General features: G+C 51.1%; 1 protein-coding gene and 1 pseudogene across 3 annotated transcripts; one reads left to right on the top strand and one right to left on the bottom strand.

Moving 5' to 3' along the window:
- Positions 1 to 3,520: 3,520 nt before the first annotated feature.
- On the top strand, positions 3,521 to 4,529 carry LOC133492223 (olfactory receptor 52D1-like; annotated as a pseudogene).
- A 495-nt stretch (positions 4,530 to 5,024) lies between these two features.
- LOC133491960 (connector enhancer of kinase suppressor of ras 2-like) lies at positions 5,025 to 18,691 on the bottom strand. Of its 3 annotated transcripts, none has more exons than XR_009792526.1 (23): positions 18,309 to 18,691; positions 15,303 to 15,466; positions 14,301 to 14,503; positions 14,140 to 14,227; positions 13,605 to 13,646; positions 13,367 to 13,486; positions 12,482 to 12,541; positions 12,340 to 12,408; positions 11,157 to 11,303; positions 10,754 to 10,890; positions 10,125 to 10,330; positions 9,956 to 10,048; positions 9,246 to 9,409; positions 9,092 to 9,140; positions 8,845 to 9,023; positions 8,644 to 8,717; positions 8,465 to 8,536; positions 8,328 to 8,392; positions 7,629 to 7,732; positions 6,728 to 7,031; positions 5,877 to 6,085; positions 5,685 to 5,787; positions 5,025 to 5,582 (listed from the first exon to the last, which is right to left on the bottom strand). XR_009792526.1 is itself a non-coding variant. In XM_061803734.1 (22 exons), exons 1-22 carry the CDS (start codon positions 18,370 to 18,372, stop codon positions 5,740 to 5,742), a joined length of 2,799 nt encoding a protein of 932 aa, XP_061659718.1. In that variant the 5' UTR covers positions 18,373 to 18,690; the 3' UTR covers positions 5,025 to 5,739. The 3 variants fall into 3 exon arrangements, 1 of the variants encoding a protein (XP_061659718.1); XR_009792525.1 differs by having other exon boundaries at positions 6,728 to 7,169; positions 18,309 to 18,690; XM_061803734.1 differs by having other exon boundaries at positions 5,025 to 5,787; positions 6,728 to 7,169; positions 18,309 to 18,690.
- Between the last annotated feature and the right edge of the window lie 50 nt (positions 18,692 to 18,741).

The following is an 18,741-nucleotide window of genomic DNA, read 5'->3' as shown; positions in this document are numbered from 1 at the left end:
CCAGTCTTCCTGAGTTTGTATCCTTTAGCCGCGTTTGCATGTGATTCTTCCCACATTACAAAAACATATCATTTGTCTATATGTGGCCATTAAACGTTAGAATGCGATTGTACGTTTATTCCGAACGTCTTCAATTAGAAGAGGGTGTGCACACATGTGCAACCACATTATCTTGCCTTTGTTTTTAAATTTCACTCCTGCAAGTATGTATTTTATTTGCACAGTTTACAGGTCACATAGATTCAATGAAGTTCAATTCGGAGGCCAATTGGATCATTGAATTCATATATATCTATCTTTCCAAATGATGCGATTGTATCATTTGTGGAACATCATCATTATCTGCCTTGAAAAAAGATAATATCTTGGATTTTGATTAACAAATTTGTTTCATTAGACACAAAAGTGTAGAAATATGACAATCACAAAAAAAAAAAATCACATTACTAATTTACAATGAGTCTGTTTGAGCTAGCAATCATTGTGTGTGTTTCTTTCGGCTTGTCCCTTTCGGGGTCACCACAGGGCTGCCCTTCCTGACGCAAGCCTTCGCAGGGAGCGGAGGCCCCAGTGGGATACGAACCCACAACCACTTGTTTACTAAAGCAACGCTCTAACCACTGAGCTACGAGGCCTCCTTGACCAGGCAATCATTTTGGGCATAATAGCTTATGTTTGATGTCATCTTGGGTTTTTTTTTTTTTGTTGTTTTTTTTTTATGGGTGTGTAAATGCTCCAGAGACAAAAATTATGACTTTTTTTAAATTGTATTTTTTTCATGATCATCCAAAAGTACACAATTCAATCAAGCGGTACATTCCATGTAATAACGCGTGTACTGAAGAACGCTGAAGCAGTTACTGTAAATTTGCCACCAATTTCCTTGGCCATCAAATCTGATTCTGATTCTGATTCTAACGTCTCGGACAAAAGGTCATTTTTTCGGCTCATCTTTTGGGCGTGGCTCACGTTCCGCCCGACCGGCCTCACAGAAAATGAGACACGCAGCATCTAGAAATCAGAACAGAAAGAAGAAAAAAAAAAAGACATTTTTACCTGATATGAATAAGTATAGCCCCCCCCTCCCCCCCCCAACTCACAGGAAGCCTTTTCCGCAACCCAGAGGTCCAAAGAACAACTCCGTCGGCAGGCAAACTTTTCGACAAACTCCTTTGAGGGTGGGGCACGACCACGGGAAGGAGGCCCCTTCGTTGGCCACGACTGAAATCACACAAAAGTCGGACCGTTGGCTCCGCGGGCTCCAAAAGGAAAACACGCGGGAAGTCGCAGGCGCTCACCGTTCAGCAGCAACACGGCCACGAGGGTCCAAACCAGCGCACGATAAGCAGACATTGCGCCTTTGTCCTTGTTTCGCCCCGAAATGAGCTTCTGGCGACGTTCTGCTCGGATTCCGCCCCGAGGGGAGGAACGGCGCTAATAAGAAGCAACCAGCTCCGCGTTTGCGGACCAAATGAAAACGTGCCTTCCTTAATCTCATTTCAGGAAATCCCAAAACATGTCGTCGTCACGAGGCCGCCGGCGCCATCTTTATTTTTCATTTCAGAACGGTTCCTTGAACGTCGGAGCGGGGCAGCACCGACTGCCGGAGAAAAATGACACACTTGGCCGTTAAAGCAGATTCTGGTTCTGGTTCTGAATCTGAGATGCGCTTAATCAACAGCTTGGTTTGTGCTCGCCACTGAACGCCATCTTGAACGAAGATGATCCTTGTCATTTCGCTTATTATTTTCCACGAATTGTCACAGACGCGTCGTTCAAAACAACAACAAAAAGTTTGAGCAGGCAAAAGCGAAGGATGGATCGCTCTTAACGACGCTTTTCCCCCGGGGTCGTAGGTCGCCGAGCTTTGGAGAGCGTTCCGTGGATGTTGCATCAGCCTTCCCCAAAGAGAGGGCGACTTTGTTTTCCACCCGTCTGTCATCTTTATTCTCAAAGCGCTGCCCGACGCCCTGGAGGCTAATTGGCTTCACGTAATGGCCTCTAATGAGCATGTTGAAACTGTACCGTGTGCGCAGTAAACACATCGCAGATACCTAACAGTCAAAATGTCATCAAAAAAGTGGGCCAGTTTGGACATAGAATGCAGATCAGCGAGGTCAACAACAAATATTGTATTTCAGTTTTTCCCTTCCTAAAGTCAAACCTCACGTGAGTCATGGTTTCTTAATAACTAGGGTCGGTTCCACCATAATGTCACGCATCTCCGGACATGGAAGCGGGTCCTTTGTGACCACCCGCACGAGTCGTTGCTGCGCTCTTTGGGAGGCCGACCACTCCTGGGGTAGCTCAACGCGGTTTCTCGGTTTGAGGATGAAGGACGGTTCTGGCCGTCGTTCGCTGGAATCCTAAAGCTTTCGGAATCCCTTGTAACTCTTCCCAGACTGTGCTCTTGAATTTCCACGGACTGTAAGATTTTCTCGCAGCTTCCGTTTCATTGACTTCTCGTTTGAACAGATCTGGAGGAAGTCCGGCTTGCGTGCGCTCACTGAAAATGTACTCAGCTCTGTCCCAAAAATGCCAGCTGCTCGCGTTAACTCTGAACTTAATGAGGGAGACGAGTACTTTTTTTTTCCCCACACAGGGCCATTTACTTATCAAATAAAATCCTCCTTTTAACGTTTACTTGGTTATCTTTGCCCGATACTTACATTTGTTTGATTCTGTGAACATGACATTTGGGGAAAACAATTTCTTCCTTATTTTGAGGGCGGGGCAAATACTTATCCACGCAGGGTAAATAGTACACTGTACAGTAGAATTGTTTGTGTCTGTTGTCTGATTTTCTGACGTTTTTCCTGTTTGGGGTGCAGGACTCTACTTGCGCTAATTGACTCTACTTCAAAAGTTTTTACTCTTTCAATGCGAAGGATGGGACGAGGTAAGGCACCAAATTAGCAAGGCGACGTCCTACCACGCAACTGACGTCACTGTGTAAGTAGTACAGCAGAGTGAACAAGTACACGTGACGAGGGAATCAAAACTGCACTGGTAGACCCGACTAAAGTGCTGCTACCTGTCGACTAGTAAAAGGTTCCCGTGTCACGAGTAACACGTGGAGTAGCTATTTTGTTCGTTCTATTAGTGCAGGTGTTGCTAGTCTGCAGGCACTTGACAGAGTGGTACTCGCCATCCACGGACGGCCTTGTCGGCTGTTGCCTGAAGCTTTGCGGTGTTTGAAAATTCCAAATTGGAGCCGAGGGGAAGTTTTAAAGAAGATTCTGATTCCAATTTTATTGATTCGAGTGAGAAGGGTAGAAGGCAAGTGCTCACAGTAGGACCTTGGGGGGGGGGGGGGGGCTGAGGGGGGACGAGCACCCCCGCCCCCACCCCCGCCCCGCACACCCTTGCGACCATAGTAACGAGAATCCAACCGTGTTCCAGAATGTTCCGAAGGGCTTTAAAAGGGGCTCCCGCCGCAGGACCAGGTCAGGTGCGTGGACCCCCCGGGACGCAACCGCGGCAATATCTGCAAGTCTCTACGGTCGGTCGGGGTGTCAGGATGGGGAACAGCACGGCGCTGACCTTCACCCTGACGGCGTACGCAGTCCTGGAGGAGCACAAGCACTTGTTCTTCGCTCTCCTCCTGGCGCTGTACGCCGTCACCGTCTTCCTAAACGCGCTCCTGGTGGGCGTGGTGGGGGCGAACAAGGGGCTGCAGCAGCCCATGAACCTTTTCGCCTGCATGTTGTGCTCCAACGAGCTCCTGGGCAGCAGCGCCTTGCTGCTTCCGGCGATGAGGATCCTGCTGTCCCAGACGTTTGAGATGAGCGCGGGCTCGTGCGTGGCCCAGGTCTACTTCCTGCACACGTACGCCAGCTCGGAATTCTGCATCCTGGCTCTTCTGGGCTACGACCGCTTCGTCGCCATCTGTCGGCCGCTCCGCTACCACGCCCTCATGTCCTCCGCGATGGTGGGCAGGTTGGCGGCGCTGGTGGGGCTCTACCCGTTCGTTGCATTCGGGGCGCTTTTCAGTCTGACGGCGCGGCTGAGCTTTTGCGGGGAAGTCATAGAAAAGCTCTACTGCGTCAACATGGAACTCGTCAAAAACGCCTGCTCGGACGGATCCCGCATCAGCATCGTGGGCCTTGCGTTTGTTGGAGTTTTGATAGTCCCTCAGATGATCATGATTTGTTTCTCCTATGCGCAAATATTAAGGGCGTGCAAGAAATTCTCCAAACAATCTCAAGTTCATGCTCTGAAAAGGTGCGCGCCGCACATTTGCTCTTGTTTGAATTACAGCATCGCCGGCTTGTTCGAAATCATCCAGAACCGATTCGACATGAGCCACGTGGCCATCGAGGCGCGGATCTTTTTGTCCATCTATTTCGCCGTCATCCCGCCACTCACCAACCCGGTGCTGTACGGACTCGGGACGCATCTCGTTCGAGTCCATTTGATCAAAATGTGCATTAAATACAAGATCCTGCCATCAAAGAGGGCACTTGCAACTTGAACGTTCACTTCTAACAAAAACAAAAACAAGGGGGGGGGCGTCTCGCTTGGTGTGATGATGCTGGATACACACACACTTTTGTCTTTTTTTTTAATTGAAAGTGAAAAATCGACACGCTGTGGGTGAGCAACCGAATGAAACTGGAACGTTCTCAGTGCTCTATCAAAACTGAAATGCTCCTTTTCGGACGTCAGACATGACTTTGGGATGTTGAATAAATGTGTCATCAAAAACGCATTTTGTCTGTATCTTTCTTACCGAATACTGTTGTGAAGGATTCAATCTTGCACTCGATTTACGCAGCAGAGACGGAAATTCATCTCACAAATGGAAATGAATCGCAGTCATGTCAATTTAAGTCGACCCGCACTTTTGTGATCGGACAGAAAACAAAACAACTCATTTGAGTACAAAGTCAAGTCAAGTTAGGAAATAATCGCACGTAACGTCAAATACTCGGCGATATTTTGGGGGGTGATGATGACTTCTGCTGTGTCGGGTCCACTGAGAGTGAGCTCAAACACCATTAGGACAAAAACATCCCTTTGTGTGCCCACGCCATACTTTATTTCGACGGAACGGCAATATGGCGCAACGGGTGCGGTTTAGGTTGGGAGGGGGTATTGGGTATTACAAAACATGCTCGTACATGAAACAGTTATTACAATCCCCCCCTGATCTCCTTGCTTTTTAAAACAATTCTTGAGGAGGAGGCAGTCCAGTATTCTTCAAATTAAACACTTTTTTTTTTTTTGCCACAACTTAAAGGAGTGCATGCATACAAAAATAGACAACTATGATGACAATCCCATATTAATTTGCAATATATATTTTTGAAGGGAACCTGGCTTCTTCTCTGGTTATTCTTGGAAAAAGTACAATTTACATTCACAATCACTGAGGCACAGCACTTGATTTACAATTTGTAGTCCAGCACATGCTGTATCCTCGAGATGTCGTGTGTAGCAACGTCATACTTCATAAAAACCAATACAGTAATCGTACAAGTAACAAAATGGAGCGTACTGTACATCCAAAAAGAGTCCGTCGGACTTGCTGAGCTGCACGGAACTCCGACAAAAGCCTCCACGACAGCCACACAAAAGTGCTTGGAAAGAAAAAAAAATAAATGTTGTCATTGTTAATACTACAGAAAATGTGTGCAGAGAGGGAAGAAAACAGCAGGACGGAAAATGAAGCTTCCTGACACCTTTTCATTTCCAGCGAGGGGAGGGGGACGGAAGGGGGGGGGGCGCTTTTGCGCATTATCCTAGAAAGCCCAATGAGCGCTTTGCGTCTTGAAGAGGGACATTCTGCAAGAAAAAAAAAAAAAAAACAAACCAAACAAACGTACATACGTGAATTATGTGGGCTCGAGCGCGGACGAGTCGGACCAACGTACGTTGAGAGAAGCGTGGAGGACGCGCAGCCGGCGAAGTTTGTCGTTGAGCGAGGGGTCGTGAACTCTGCGCACAAAGGAGCGCTTGTACTCCAGGCCGACGGCGGCGGCGGACTGGTGATCGGCCGAGGCTGCGGACAGACTGGTGCGCTCCAGGGCTCGGTACAAATCCCCCACAGAGTCCGACTGCAGCCTGGAGTCTCTTCCACGACCTTCGAAAGAAGAATTGAACGTTTTCTTTTATGAGCGGTCTCAAAAATCAACACGGACAACGAAGGCAAAACACAATAAACATACAAGTTTAAAAAAAAAAAAAAAAAAAAAAAGGGTTTAATGGCTGCTCAAAATCACAATGCTTGTTACGCTTCCAGCACAAAGCGCCCTCGTGTGCACACCGCCATCTGCCGGCAAGACTTTGTTACTGCATCTGTCTTCGAAATGCATCCGAGTGCGCTTTGTTTTCGTGCCCCCCCACACACACACAAAAAAGAAAGTGAACGTAAGTGCGAAAAGACAAGGAGAAAGCGCCTTCCGGCTGCTTTCTTTCTTGTGGTGCTCAACGTTAATGCGCTTGAGAGGATTCATGCTGGCTCCAGAATCCGGTGTTGACGTCTCGATGGAAGCGCGGCAAAAGGGGCTTTGACGACAAAAGGGAAAAAAAATAAAAATAAAAAAAAATGGAGCGTTTGGGAGCGAGTGCGTAGCCAGCACAAATGCGGATGACGGAAGAATCTCAGAAAAGCGCGCTGGCGCTCGGCCTGTGACGACAATGCGGGTGAACCGAAGGAAAATCGTGATCGTAACGACGATAAAGTGGCGGCGCTGTGCAGAATACGTGCCTGCAGGTGACGAACCTGTTTGTTTGGGCCGCTCCGGCCGGTGGCGCGGAGGCCACCTATCGTCCGGCGCCAGGACGGCGTGAAGTCCGCTGTCTCGAGGTAGCGTGAAGCTGCGCGGTTTCCCTCCCGCCTCCGAATCCAAGTCGGACCTGACGGGCGGGGGCGAGGCTCGGTAGAGTTCCGGCAGAAGGCCACGCTGGGCGGGCAGCGTGGACTGCCTGCGGTATTCCAGCGCCAGACGTTCCCGGTCGCCGGGCGGCGGCGGCTCTTCCGCGGGATACGGCCGGAGGAAGCGCAACCTCTCCATCTCCGTCTGGTCCTGCCAAGAGTTGCGCGGCGCGTTGCTCACTTTCTGGCCTTCCCGAGGCTCCGAGCCGTAATCCTCGTGCGACGGACCCGAGTGGAAGGTGTCGGATGAGGAGAAGTGAGTGCCTTTCGGGTCCAGGAAGGGGCTCATCTAAAGACGCTCAAAAGGATAAGCCAGCGAAACGCAAAATGACGATTTTGCATATTTCACATCACATCTGCCCACCGTCGTTGGTTTGCTTTCTTAGCCCGGTCATCGATATGAAACAGGAACATTTATTGCATTGTTTCTTTCATGTTGTCAACATGGCTAAACTTTTATTACAGCTAGCTCCACATTTGGTCATAAATCAAAGGCACGCATAAATTCTGCCTAGCGACAAATGACACAATATTCAAGTTCCTGAGCTTGTCAGACAAATGGGAGACTTGAAAAGTGCAACATTTTACGAGGAGAAAACTTTGGTCGAAACTGGGAGCAATTCAACTTTTCCAGATAACAAATCAAAACCAGACAATTGGCTTTTTTCTGTTATTAATAGAAACCCACAAGACACACCAGAGCATTTGAATATAGTTTATACGTAAAAGCCGCCAGCGCGGTACTTACGGCTGCCGTTCTGGGGTACGTGTCGTAAGGTGGCGGCGGACTGTCCCGTTTGTGGACGGACGACGCGGCGTCCGCCTCCTCGTGCTCGCTTTCGCTCCAGTAATCTATTTGGGAGCAAACGCCGCGCAGTCAAAACGGGGCTCGCGAAACGGAACACGGACAAGTTGCAGTTTAGGTAGCGCGAATAAATGCCGGACCGCTTTGGCTTCTGGATCGCTGTCAGCGACGTTGGCGTGATCTTTAAATGCAAGTGGGAGAAAAAGGAAAAAAAAAACCTGCGATGTGCGATGGAGGTGTTGTGGCGTAAGAGACCCCCCCCCACTTCATAAATCGAAGGCCAAACCGAAACAAACTCACACTGCCGAGTCCCCCGAAATAGATCCCCGATAAGGTCCAGGATTTCTGGCCCGATTAAAGAAGAAAAAATGACATCCTTTGCTCTAGAAATAAACATTTGTTCCATTTTCAAATCCTTTCCTGTTGACTCACCCGCGTGGCCTGAGTCAGATCATGCGCAAATCGCAGCTTTCAAAAGATGCAAACGCCATTGAAGAGAGCTTCACACCCAACCGCGACCTCTCACCTGGGATTATCACGTGCGCACAACAAATTGATGCGGGAGCGCGACAAACAAGATGAGTTTTGATAGGCCACACGGGACCCCCCCCCGCCCGGGCTCGCGACCTGACGGCGACTCACCCCGATCCGCCATCTTGTCCCGCTCGCAGTAGCCCGCCACGGCCAAGCTGAGACGACTCAACCACCTGCGAGACGCCCCACAAGCGAGTTAGGCGGCGTCGACGCCGCAGCGCGTCCGCCCGCCCGCGTTCACCCACCTGGACATGTCGTCCACATTTTCCGCTGCGAAGTAGAAGCTCTTTATCTTGGGGTGGCAGGCCTTGAAAGCGCTGCGGTGGAGACACGCAAATGTTTCCAAACGTTAGCGGGGGTCACGTACGGAGGCGACGGCGGACGGGGGTGGGGGGGGGGGGGGGGCGGCGACATGACGACTCACAACTTCCTCCTGCATTCGGTAGCCCGGTCGATGTTAAACTCCGGAAGATTGACGAAGCCTTCTGCCTTCTCATCCTGTGGTGTGGGGGAGGGGGGAATAAATAAATAAATATGTAAATAATCGTAATCACCCCCCCCCCCCAAAGAAATGAAAAAAAAAAAAGCTTTGAAGCTTTTCCAAAAGCAAAATGTTTCCATTCACCTCCCCGTTGATGTACCAGTACAGACACGCGTCCTTCAGGATGAACCAGTACTTCTTCCACTTTTGGGAAAAATAGCTTTTGGCGTCCTTCTTCTTCCACAGCCAGCCCTCGCACTCGCCCCGACCCAAGTCCCTGCAGGAGATCCGCCGCTTGCTGACCGAGGCCGCGGGGCTTCCGCCTGCGGGGACACCTCAAATCAGATTTGGGGGACGACACGGCCGCCGGGGGTTTTCTGGCGCCGCTCGCCTTTGCTCTTCTTCTTTGACCTCGACGACAGCGACGAGCGCTCCAACACCTGCACAGTCGAACAGAAGCGTGACCCCCCCCCCCCGCACCCCCTCCTTCAATTCCACACTTGGCCAAAGCGCGAGGGGGCGGGGGTGGACGCCGAGGCACTGACGTGGTAGAGGGACGTCGAGTCGGAGCCGGATGCCGACGGGGAAACTTCCATCTGGAGGGCCGGGATCAGCGTGTAGCGGGCGTCCGGATTCCTCCGGCCGTGACCCGGGCCCAGTTCTTCGCCCCCGCCGTTGTCCTCGCCGGTGAAACGCAGCAGCCAATTTTCTGACGGGAGAACACGACGGCAATGTCGACACCGGTTGCTGAAAACAGTTTTCTGGGGGAGGTTTAAGGACAAAAACGGGCCACGAAGCCACTCAACAAAGTTTTTCTTGACGATTTTCCAAGTAGCCTCTCCCCAATGTGGCGGAAAAAAAAAAATCGACGAGGCGTTGAAAAACATTCGGGAAACTTTGATGTAAATATGAAGGGAGCGCCGTTGCCAGGCAGGAAAGCCGACAGAGCTGCTAATAGCGCCGCTCGCAGATAAATTCAACGCGATCATCATTGAGGCCAAAATAAATCACGTCAGCCTCATCGTGCTCCGCCTGTCACCTCGTCTCCGAGAAATTAAAACAAACGGACGAACTTGAGAGGGTATGTGACGGTTGCCGCGGGAACCGCACACGAAGGAGCGACACCGGCGAGGAAGGGGACATACGGAAGGGAAAGAGGCGGGACGTGTGACATCCTGGCGACGACGAGACGTGAGAAGACGCCCCCCCCCCCCCCCCCCCCGTTTTCCACGCTAACCCGCCCACGCACACCCACCTCTCCTGCTCTCTCGCTTGATCTTGGCCAGGTCCTCGTCATCCTCTGCCGCCCAGTTGTACTCCAGCGGCATGGAGATGGGCCTGAGTCTGCCTGCGACCACCAGAGCGTCATGAAGTTGCAAAAGACAGCCCCCCTCCCACCCCCCCACAACGGTACATCATCTTACTGTAGGTGGGCGTGCCGCCCCTGCGGAGCGACGACACCTCCCGGTCGCGGTCGTACTCGTAGCAGTACAGTATGGAGTCCTCCTCCACCAGCGGGAACTGCCCCCGACACTCCTGGTCCAGGTAAGAATTTGGCGAGTCGGAACGCTCGCCGGGACGGACGCGGTCGGGCGGAGACTCGTCACGCTGGAGGCTGGACTTGTCGTCCCTACGGCGAGACATTGCGAGGAAAAGTCCAGGTGGCGTATTCACATCCATTTGCTCAAATTCTCTGTCTCTTATTCCGTATTTAGTTTAACTCCACCCATCCATCTACACTTGGAAAAAATAATAATAATTAAAAAAAAAATCTGAGGGGAAACCAGAAAAAAAATCATTTCATTTCACCGATCTGGACAGCATCAAGAGGTATCTACGTTATTGAAAGTAAATTGATCATGGGGGGGGGGGCCATTTAAAGAGTCTTACAATCTTACAGGGTGAACTCCACCCCCGCCTAGCCAAAAAAAAGTCCCAAAGCAGGACCGCGCAGCTTTAGACAGGCGGATTGGCGCCCCCTTCCGGAGTCATGGCCCAAAAAGTGGGCCCCGTTACACATTTTGCCACAAGCGCATGTAAGGTTTTGCGTGACCTGGGAGCGTAAGGTTCCGCCGGAGGAGGCGGGATGTAGAGGTCCTGCAGGGCGCAGCTGCCCCGCCTGGACGGAGTGCTCAAAGTGCTGGTCGGGGTGGCGGCGCTGCTGCCGGGGCTCTGGGGGTACAGCGGCGGCTGCGGCCGAGGCGGGAAGACAAAAAACAAAGTCAGCGAGCGTCATTTAATCAAATGAGCTGCACGCTACACTTGTTTGTAACCGTCTGGCCGGCTCGCGTCGAAACAACGAGACATTTGGGGAAAAGCGGAAAAAAAAAAACCTGACCACTCCATCGGGAGGGAATCTTGAGCGTCCCGGACTTTGATTTGGTTTGCTCGCTTTTATTTTCAACACAAACCACTCAAACGCCTTTGCGAGGGTCGAAAGCAGCTCGTAGTCCTACTTGCGGAGCCAACGGTTTCCAGCGCATGTTCTTGAGCAGAGCAGGAGTGGACGTGAGCGTGCTCTGCGGGCGCTTCTTCAACGTCAGGCTGACGCCCGTCGGGTCGCCGCGCAGGAGCTTCACCAAGTTCTTCAGTTGCCAGCCCACCTAGCAGACCACAATTGCGCCATAACCGCCGGTGCTCGCCTTTTGGAAATTCTCATCAAGTATTCGCGTACAATTGCTCACACGGCCCGCGAAAAAAGCTCAAGGTTCTGTGTGCTAACCCTTTGGAAAAATACCAAATAAACACACGCGTGCGTTATGTGCTTATTAATACTATAATAATAATAATGTGTAAAGCGTGTCGCAGTGGGAGGCGTTTTGATTAATTGGACTCCCGGAATGAGCCGACAGACTTTGGCCAATCCAAGATCCCGGCTTGGATTTGGACTCGGTGGCTGAAGGAATCGCAACATTTATCAATTACACTTGCGCTTTCTCCCTCTCGCTGACTGCTTGGAATATTTTTGGGGGTGTGATCCCCCGCCCGGAGGAGCGAGTACCTTTCGTTCGTCTTGACAACAAAGGATCTGCATTGTGAAAAATAGAAAGTCAATAAAAATGCCGCATTGTGTGGGAGGAGTGACTCGCGCGCAAGGTGCATCATTACACGCCGTTTGGTTGCACACAAGTAGCAATTTTTTTTCCAGCTGCTACAGTACAGTGTACACATTTTGGGGTTTGTTGTGGTTGCTGCACTTCCAATCGGAGTGGAACGAAACTCATAACGAGCAGGCAGCAAACGCATTCAATGGTTGGAATCAAACTTGAGCGAATAAATTTGTGGTGAAAAGATCCAACGGCCGTCATACGCGTTTGTTTGATTCTGGCATCATATTTGGACAACACCAAAAAAAAAAAAAAAAAAAAAAAAAAAATTGAAAATGAAATAGCGTCCGATGGTGGGAGGAAAATTTTAAAAGTCCACAGTCAAGCATCTCCTTGAAAGAAAGCTAAAACAAAACAACAACCTAAAAAAGTGCACCGGCCGCTCGACTGCTGGTGGTGTTGAAAAAAAAAAAAAAGGATTTTAGCACTGTGTGTGTGTGTGTGTGTGTGGGGGGGGGGGGGGTTGCATCGGAAAAAAAAACAAACAAAACAAGCAAGCAAGCGAGCGGGCGAGCGAGCGAGCGAGCCTCACCACTGTCTGATGATTGACCTGAATGACTTCATCTCCGGCGTGAATTTTCTTGCAGCGGTCCGCCGGAGACTGCGACACAAACGAGCGACAACGTCAGCGGCGCGTTTTGCGGCATACGACAAAAAAAGGGGTCGGCACTTACGCCCTCCGTCGTCCCAGTGATGACGTGCAAACCGTCATACGTCGACTTGATATACATGCCCTGTGGCGAAAAGGGGGGAGACAAAAAAAAATGAAGGGGAGGTGGGAAATTGTGCTTTGACGTCCTTCGAGAGAAAATTCGGCGGGAAGCCATCGCAGCGTCTGTCGGAACGCCAACATCCAATGCGGTGGATTATTAAACTGAAAGCTTTGCCTAAAACGGGTCACACGTGCACGCCAAACACCCAAATCGTACACAGATCTGCACGAGCGCATAGAAACAGCGGCGGCGCGCCAGTCTTGAAGAGGTTTATTTTTAGGCCACTGACTCCAGTGATCAGTCAACGCATGAGAGAGCTTGCGTTGGCCCTGGTTGCGAGGGGGGGGGGCTGAGACGCCGGCGCTGCAGTGTGGGTCGGCGCCAAGATGCCGTCCCACCAAACTTTGATGCCTCTTGTGCGTCTTCTTTGCGCCATAAGCCAATTTCCATGACACAAAGGCAAATATGTGTGGACGCATAACGCCCCCAGCCCCCGCCAAACCCGACCGAGCCATTCTTTGGATTGCATTCGCTGACTCACATGCCCACGAGCTCGGCAAAACCTATTTTTTTGGACAGTTGCGAGGTCAGCGGGACCAGTGTCGTCCCTCACAAGATGACTCTTCAGCAGTTACTTGATCATTTTGAGCCCCCCCACCCCCACAATTTGGGGAAATAGGCTTCCACCGACGAATGCCAATAGAGGGCGTCCGCAGCAAAGCGCGACACCGTCAGATTGGCCCAAGACGGCAGAAGGCGACGGCCGTTTCCATTTTGCGAGAAAATCCGACCGCCGTCGTTTGCGGGCGCGAGGGGCGGAGTTTCGAATAAACGGCGAGGACTCACCAGGCCCTCGGTGGATTTGACGTTGGGCAGCTGCACCGCCTGCAGGTGCGCAGCCTGCGACGCCACAGGATCCGACGACAGCGAGACGATGTGGTCGCACGCGTCCGAGAGGGTTTTGCACTGCGGAGGACAATAAAGCGGGGTGGAAAGTGATTGTTTGGTGCGAGCGCGTGGGGGGGGGGGGGGGGGGGGGTCTTTGATTTCCATCTGAATTTGCTGAATTAATGCAGAGACTCACCACATGAAGGATTTTGTTCTCCGTTTCATATACGGAACAATCCTGGAGGTGGTGGTGGTGGGGGGGGGGGCATTAAGAGAGAGAGAGAGGCACAGGAGAATTGATCCAAATGGGTTATTATTGTCGTTTTGGCCGTAGGAGGGCATAAGCAGAAAAAGCAAGCAGCTCGGCACCTCTAACCTCCAACACGCCCACGCAGAAAATCACCAACACAAAGCAAATGAATCACCGGCAGTGCGGGGGCACCTCTCCGAGCAGTCTCTCGCTTATTTCCGCCGAGCTTCTCTCACCGCCCTTAACCGGCAAACTATCGGGAACGGGATTAGGTTACCGTCTTGGCGCCGTCGGAGAGTGCGGCCGACTGACGATCGGTCGCCGGTCACGTCTGGGCCTCTCGAAAGATTAGACGCGGTCACTGGAGTCCGGGGCCCGCACGCGACCTAACTCGGATTGCTAAAATCAGGCGTCCGTCCGGTTTCTCGCGCTAGTCCGGAGCTCAAACTGCATTGACGGCCGGTCACGACGTGATCCGTACCTGCTGGACAATTGTAGTCAGCTCCAGGCAGAGCTGGATCACGTTGTTCCTGGTGACGGCGTAATCGGCCACGGAAGCAAACGGTGACCTGGACCGGAAGGAGCGGCCGGAATTGAACCGTGAGCAGCTTCCGACCGCCGCGCGGCCGTCGGCGAGCTCACCTGTCCAGCCACGCCAGAAGGCTTTTGGCGGCGGCGACCAGGTCCACCACGGACGTCAGGAAGTCGTTGGGTAGCTTGCGAGCGGCTCGGCCGTCGTAATGGCCGCCGCGGCGCCTCCCCGTGATGAAGTTCTGCAGGTTCTTGGCCGACGCGTTGAGCTTGTGAGACAGAGTCTTGAGATTCTCCGTCTCCAGTCCGTAATTCTGGAGGGGGAGCGGATGTCATTTTGTGAGGGCGACCGGGGGCCTTGGGCGGCCCCAACCCCCCCCCGGACGAGGGGAGCGCGGCAGGAGGCCCACTAATCATATCTAATACACCAGCGCCTGAGAGACTTAAAAGCAAATCCCGGTTACGTAAGAAGCTTTGCTGCTGAAGCGAGGCCCCCGCGCAGGGACCACGGATGACGATTTTACTTTCAGATTGCATCTGCGACCTCGGGTCCTGAAATCTCCCTTCCCCCCCCCCCCCCCCCCCGAAGATCCCAATCGGGAAAAGAAGCCTTAACGTAACGTCGGGCGAACGAGTGGAGATTCAGAGCGCCACCGGCTGCCTCGTGTGGCGTTACATACTTGGCCGATAAATCGGATTCAGATTGCGATGTTGTGCTGCTGTTATGACAAAGCCCTGTGGAAAATGTATTTTTCGTCTTTGGAGTTCCTGCCCGCCACGTCCAACGTGAGATTACACAGTCGAACGAGCCCGGAAACCAGAGCTCTTCGCAAGTGACCACGCTGCAAATGCTACACTTGCCTATATTAAAAAAACAAACAAACGTAACTTTATCTCAAAGTAGTTGATGACAATTTGAAAGTCATTCTGCGACACTGCGCTGGCTGCTGCACCTCGAAAGCCCAACCGTTGAGTCACATTACAGACTCTGCTAACAACCCAGGCTAAACTCGTGTTGCAATTCATCACTTGAGCGTAGAGCAGATTTAACAGATTGCCGGATTTAACGGACCCCCCCCATTTGACAGAACTCAAAGAGACGTTTGGACTCACCAGCGCACACAGCAAGTCCACCGCCTCCAGGATGAGCTCCTGATGGCCGATCCTGGACACTCCCAAGTCCTCCAGCTCCTGGTGGGTGATGCGCAGAAGCTGGTCCCCCCCGATTTTCTCCCTCTCGAAGGTCTTGATGTACTGCTGCAGGCAGTCGTCCAGTCCTGAGGGAAGCAAACAACGTCGGCCGACCTCACAAAAATTTAGGGTTTTTTTTTCTGCATCTGTAAGTCACTCAAACTTTCTTGCATTGAGGCCCGACACTGAATATTTGCACACGTTCTGGTGTGTCTTTGTTTTTTTTTTTGTTTTTTTTTTGGGGGGGGGGGCAACACCTTCCAATTGGTCAACAGATCTGTGAGCAGCATTTTTCAGCATGAAACATAGGAAAACAAAAAAAAGCACAGCATTAAAGCCAGCAGAGCCTCCGTCCTCATCTTGTTTTGGGATTTATTAATTTTTTTTTTAAATATACAGTTGATACATCTTCCACTGAGGCAGCAGGTGCTTAATCTTTTGCTGCAGTTGTTGTTTCAAATGCGCCGTCTGTCTGCCTCCGTGCTTATAAAAGAATATTATGTAAGATATGGTCACAAAACAACCTGGACATTTTTTTTTTTTTTTTGGATGATGTTTTTAGACCCAAACCAGACATTTTCAGACTCAAAAATGGCAATTTTTCTCGTCGGCTCACACGAAGAAAAAGTCCGTACCAATCAAATACTCGCAGCATTCGCAACAAGTCGAGCTGGCAGCAAAACGCCGGAGAGGAAACAAAAAGAAGGTTCATGCTTGGCGCCGAACCCAAAGGCTGAACTAATCGGCCCTTTCACCGAATCATCCTATCAATGCGCTATTTCCCCGTGTTGCCGTAGAAACCATGCAGTGGGATATTGGCAAGGATTCCCATCGAAGCGGGACAAAATCCCCAAAATATATATATGCTACAAGGAGAGGACGGGATGATGTTGTCAGATCAAACTGGACATCCACAAGCGCCCCAGAATAGATCCAGTCCCGCTTGGTTCTGTTCTGCTGCACCGTGGTTGCTAACGGCGACGGAAGCACGAACGAGGAAAACTTGCGAGAAGTGGATTTGCTTTTCTGTTCAAACGCGTGCAATGTTTTCAAACTCGACCCGATTCCATCGAGGCGAGGACTGATCGATGCCATGTGCTGCATCCCATTTTGTGAATTCGAAAGATGAAAAAATACGATCGGATGTAAGGAGGTGGCATAGAAAATGGCAAATTATTTATTTGGGCCATCACTGATGACTGGCAACGAGTGAGGGAAAAGACGGAGACTTGTCATGAAATGTAAATGTCATCAAAAGTCCGTTGAGAAATAAACAAGCTGAAAAATGCACGTGACACATTTTCATCGGCGCACTTGCACTTTTCTTCCCCGGGAAGGAGTCAAAGCTGGAATTCTTTTCTCTCCTTTCAAGCGGCCTTTCAGCGTCTCTCGGTTGGGGGTGGGGAGCGGGACTGTGGGAAGGTCGGGGGGGGGGCTCTTGTTTGGCCTCCAGTGACATCACGGGCCCTTATGCTAATAATGGAGGCGCTGAAGAGTAAGCGGGCTTCAGAGGCCGGGACGAGACCGAAGGCGACCCCCCCCCCCCCCCCCCGCCTTCCATCATCACCATTACTGGGCTGCGGGCCCCTGCAGGCGCTGGAACCGTCGCTGCTCCACTTGTCACATGTGGCAAACTAAACCAACCTTCGCGTCTTTGCACGTCATCTCGGTTCAAACTGCATAATCTCAGCCCCGTTTCACATCATCGAGCCACCGCAAGTTCATAAAGTAGCTGGAACACATCTGAGCCAGTACAAAAAAAAAAAGAAAAGACGTCATGTTTGTGGCAGGGAAAAGTATACGTACATTATCAGCTAAAGAATCCCGGAGGCGGCAAGTCAAACCTCCGACAGCTTCGTTTCCCATTCATTTCATACATGACAAGTTATTTTTTTTTTTGGGGGGGGGGGTAAGATGCATCATCTTTTTGGTTTATCGTCGCTGCATCTTTGCGTGAAGGCGTTTACGGGACACCAGGGATGCGCGTTTGATGAAATATGCCTGACTGAAAAGATGAAAAATGGCTTCAATTGTGTCGTTGTTGTTTTTTTTTTAAGATCAACCCTAAATTGAACTTCCGCTTCGCTTCCCGCGGTCGATCTTCTTCTTCGTTTCCAACAAACGAGTTGGGATTAAAGCAACGCTGCCTCTGCTGGTTGCAACAGGGTACTGCGCTCCATTCGGGGTCTCCAAAAACCACGACATGCACCAAGTCAGGTTTTAAAATATTATTTCGGAAAAAAAGCAGCCTCACAGATGAGTATCAGCAATCTGAAGCTTTAAACGTGTTTCAAAACCCTCTAGAAATGTAATATCATAATGTCATGGTTTTCATTCGGAGTTTATTTATTACTTTATTATCATCCGAGGCTACGTGGTCACAATATGACAGATATCCTCGTTGTATGGTGCACCTGTACATATTCCACAATCAATCCCATGTTTGATGAATGAACACTTATTTTTTTTTTATCTTTGTCGAGGCAATCGTCACATTGTGCATGTGTACCTAATGGAGTGTCCTGCATCAACTACGTCATCGGCGCTGCACAATATTTCATGCAAAAAAAAAATGATCAAAATGATAACAATAATAAAACAAAATCCGTCTTAACAGCGGCTTCGAGAGTCCTGTTTTCATAGAAAATCAAATAGATTTTGGGTTTTCCTGAGCTCCCCTGAGAAGTGCCGACAAAAGCACACAATGGAGGTTTGTTGACATCGTTTCGAGGCACTTGTGCCCAAGCGCCTGAAAAAAAAAAAAAAGGGGGGGGGGGGAGCGTTCATTGCTCTCCATCGTGCGGAAAGAAATCAAATCGACTCGATGATGAAATCGGTGTCATTGCAGGCGGAGGCTCATCAGGTGTTTCCCGTGTTTTTGTGCACGCCGACCGAACCCCGACCGCGTCGATCTTGCGCTGCTCTCACCTTGCATCCAGTCCACCACTTGGCCCGAGCTCCACTTGCTGACGGGCTCCATGACCAGAGCCATGCGCAACTTTTGACTTGTCCGCGCTGCGAATGGCCCGAAGATTGCAACGAAGAAAAACGACCAAGCGAGAGGTCGCCGCTCCCCGCTCCTCAAACGGCTTCTTTACTTGGCATGCGTGTCAGGCTCTGTGGAGGCTGCGGGGGGATGCTGATGCGCTGCCGCACGACCGACCTCGCACCTTCCACGACGACGACGACGAGAAGGAGGAGAAGGAGAAGCTCGTGGCTACTTTGCGTGGCACTCCCGGAGCAAAAAGAAGAAAGCCTCGAGCGAGCATCGTCGCTCGCGTCGCGGCCCACAGAGCGTGGGGACGACTGAGGGGCGATTGGTGCCACCCATCTGAGGGGAAGGTGGGGGTAGGGACGGGGG

This window comes from Syngnathoides biaculeatus, chromosome 18 (assembly GCF_019802595.1).
Source record: "Syngnathoides biaculeatus isolate LvHL_M chromosome 18, ASM1980259v1, whole genome shotgun sequence".
Lineage (NCBI taxonomy): Eukaryota > Metazoa > Chordata > Actinopteri > Syngnathiformes > Syngnathidae > Syngnathoides > Syngnathoides biaculeatus.
This window is presented reverse-complemented; position numbering and strand designations above follow the sequence as displayed.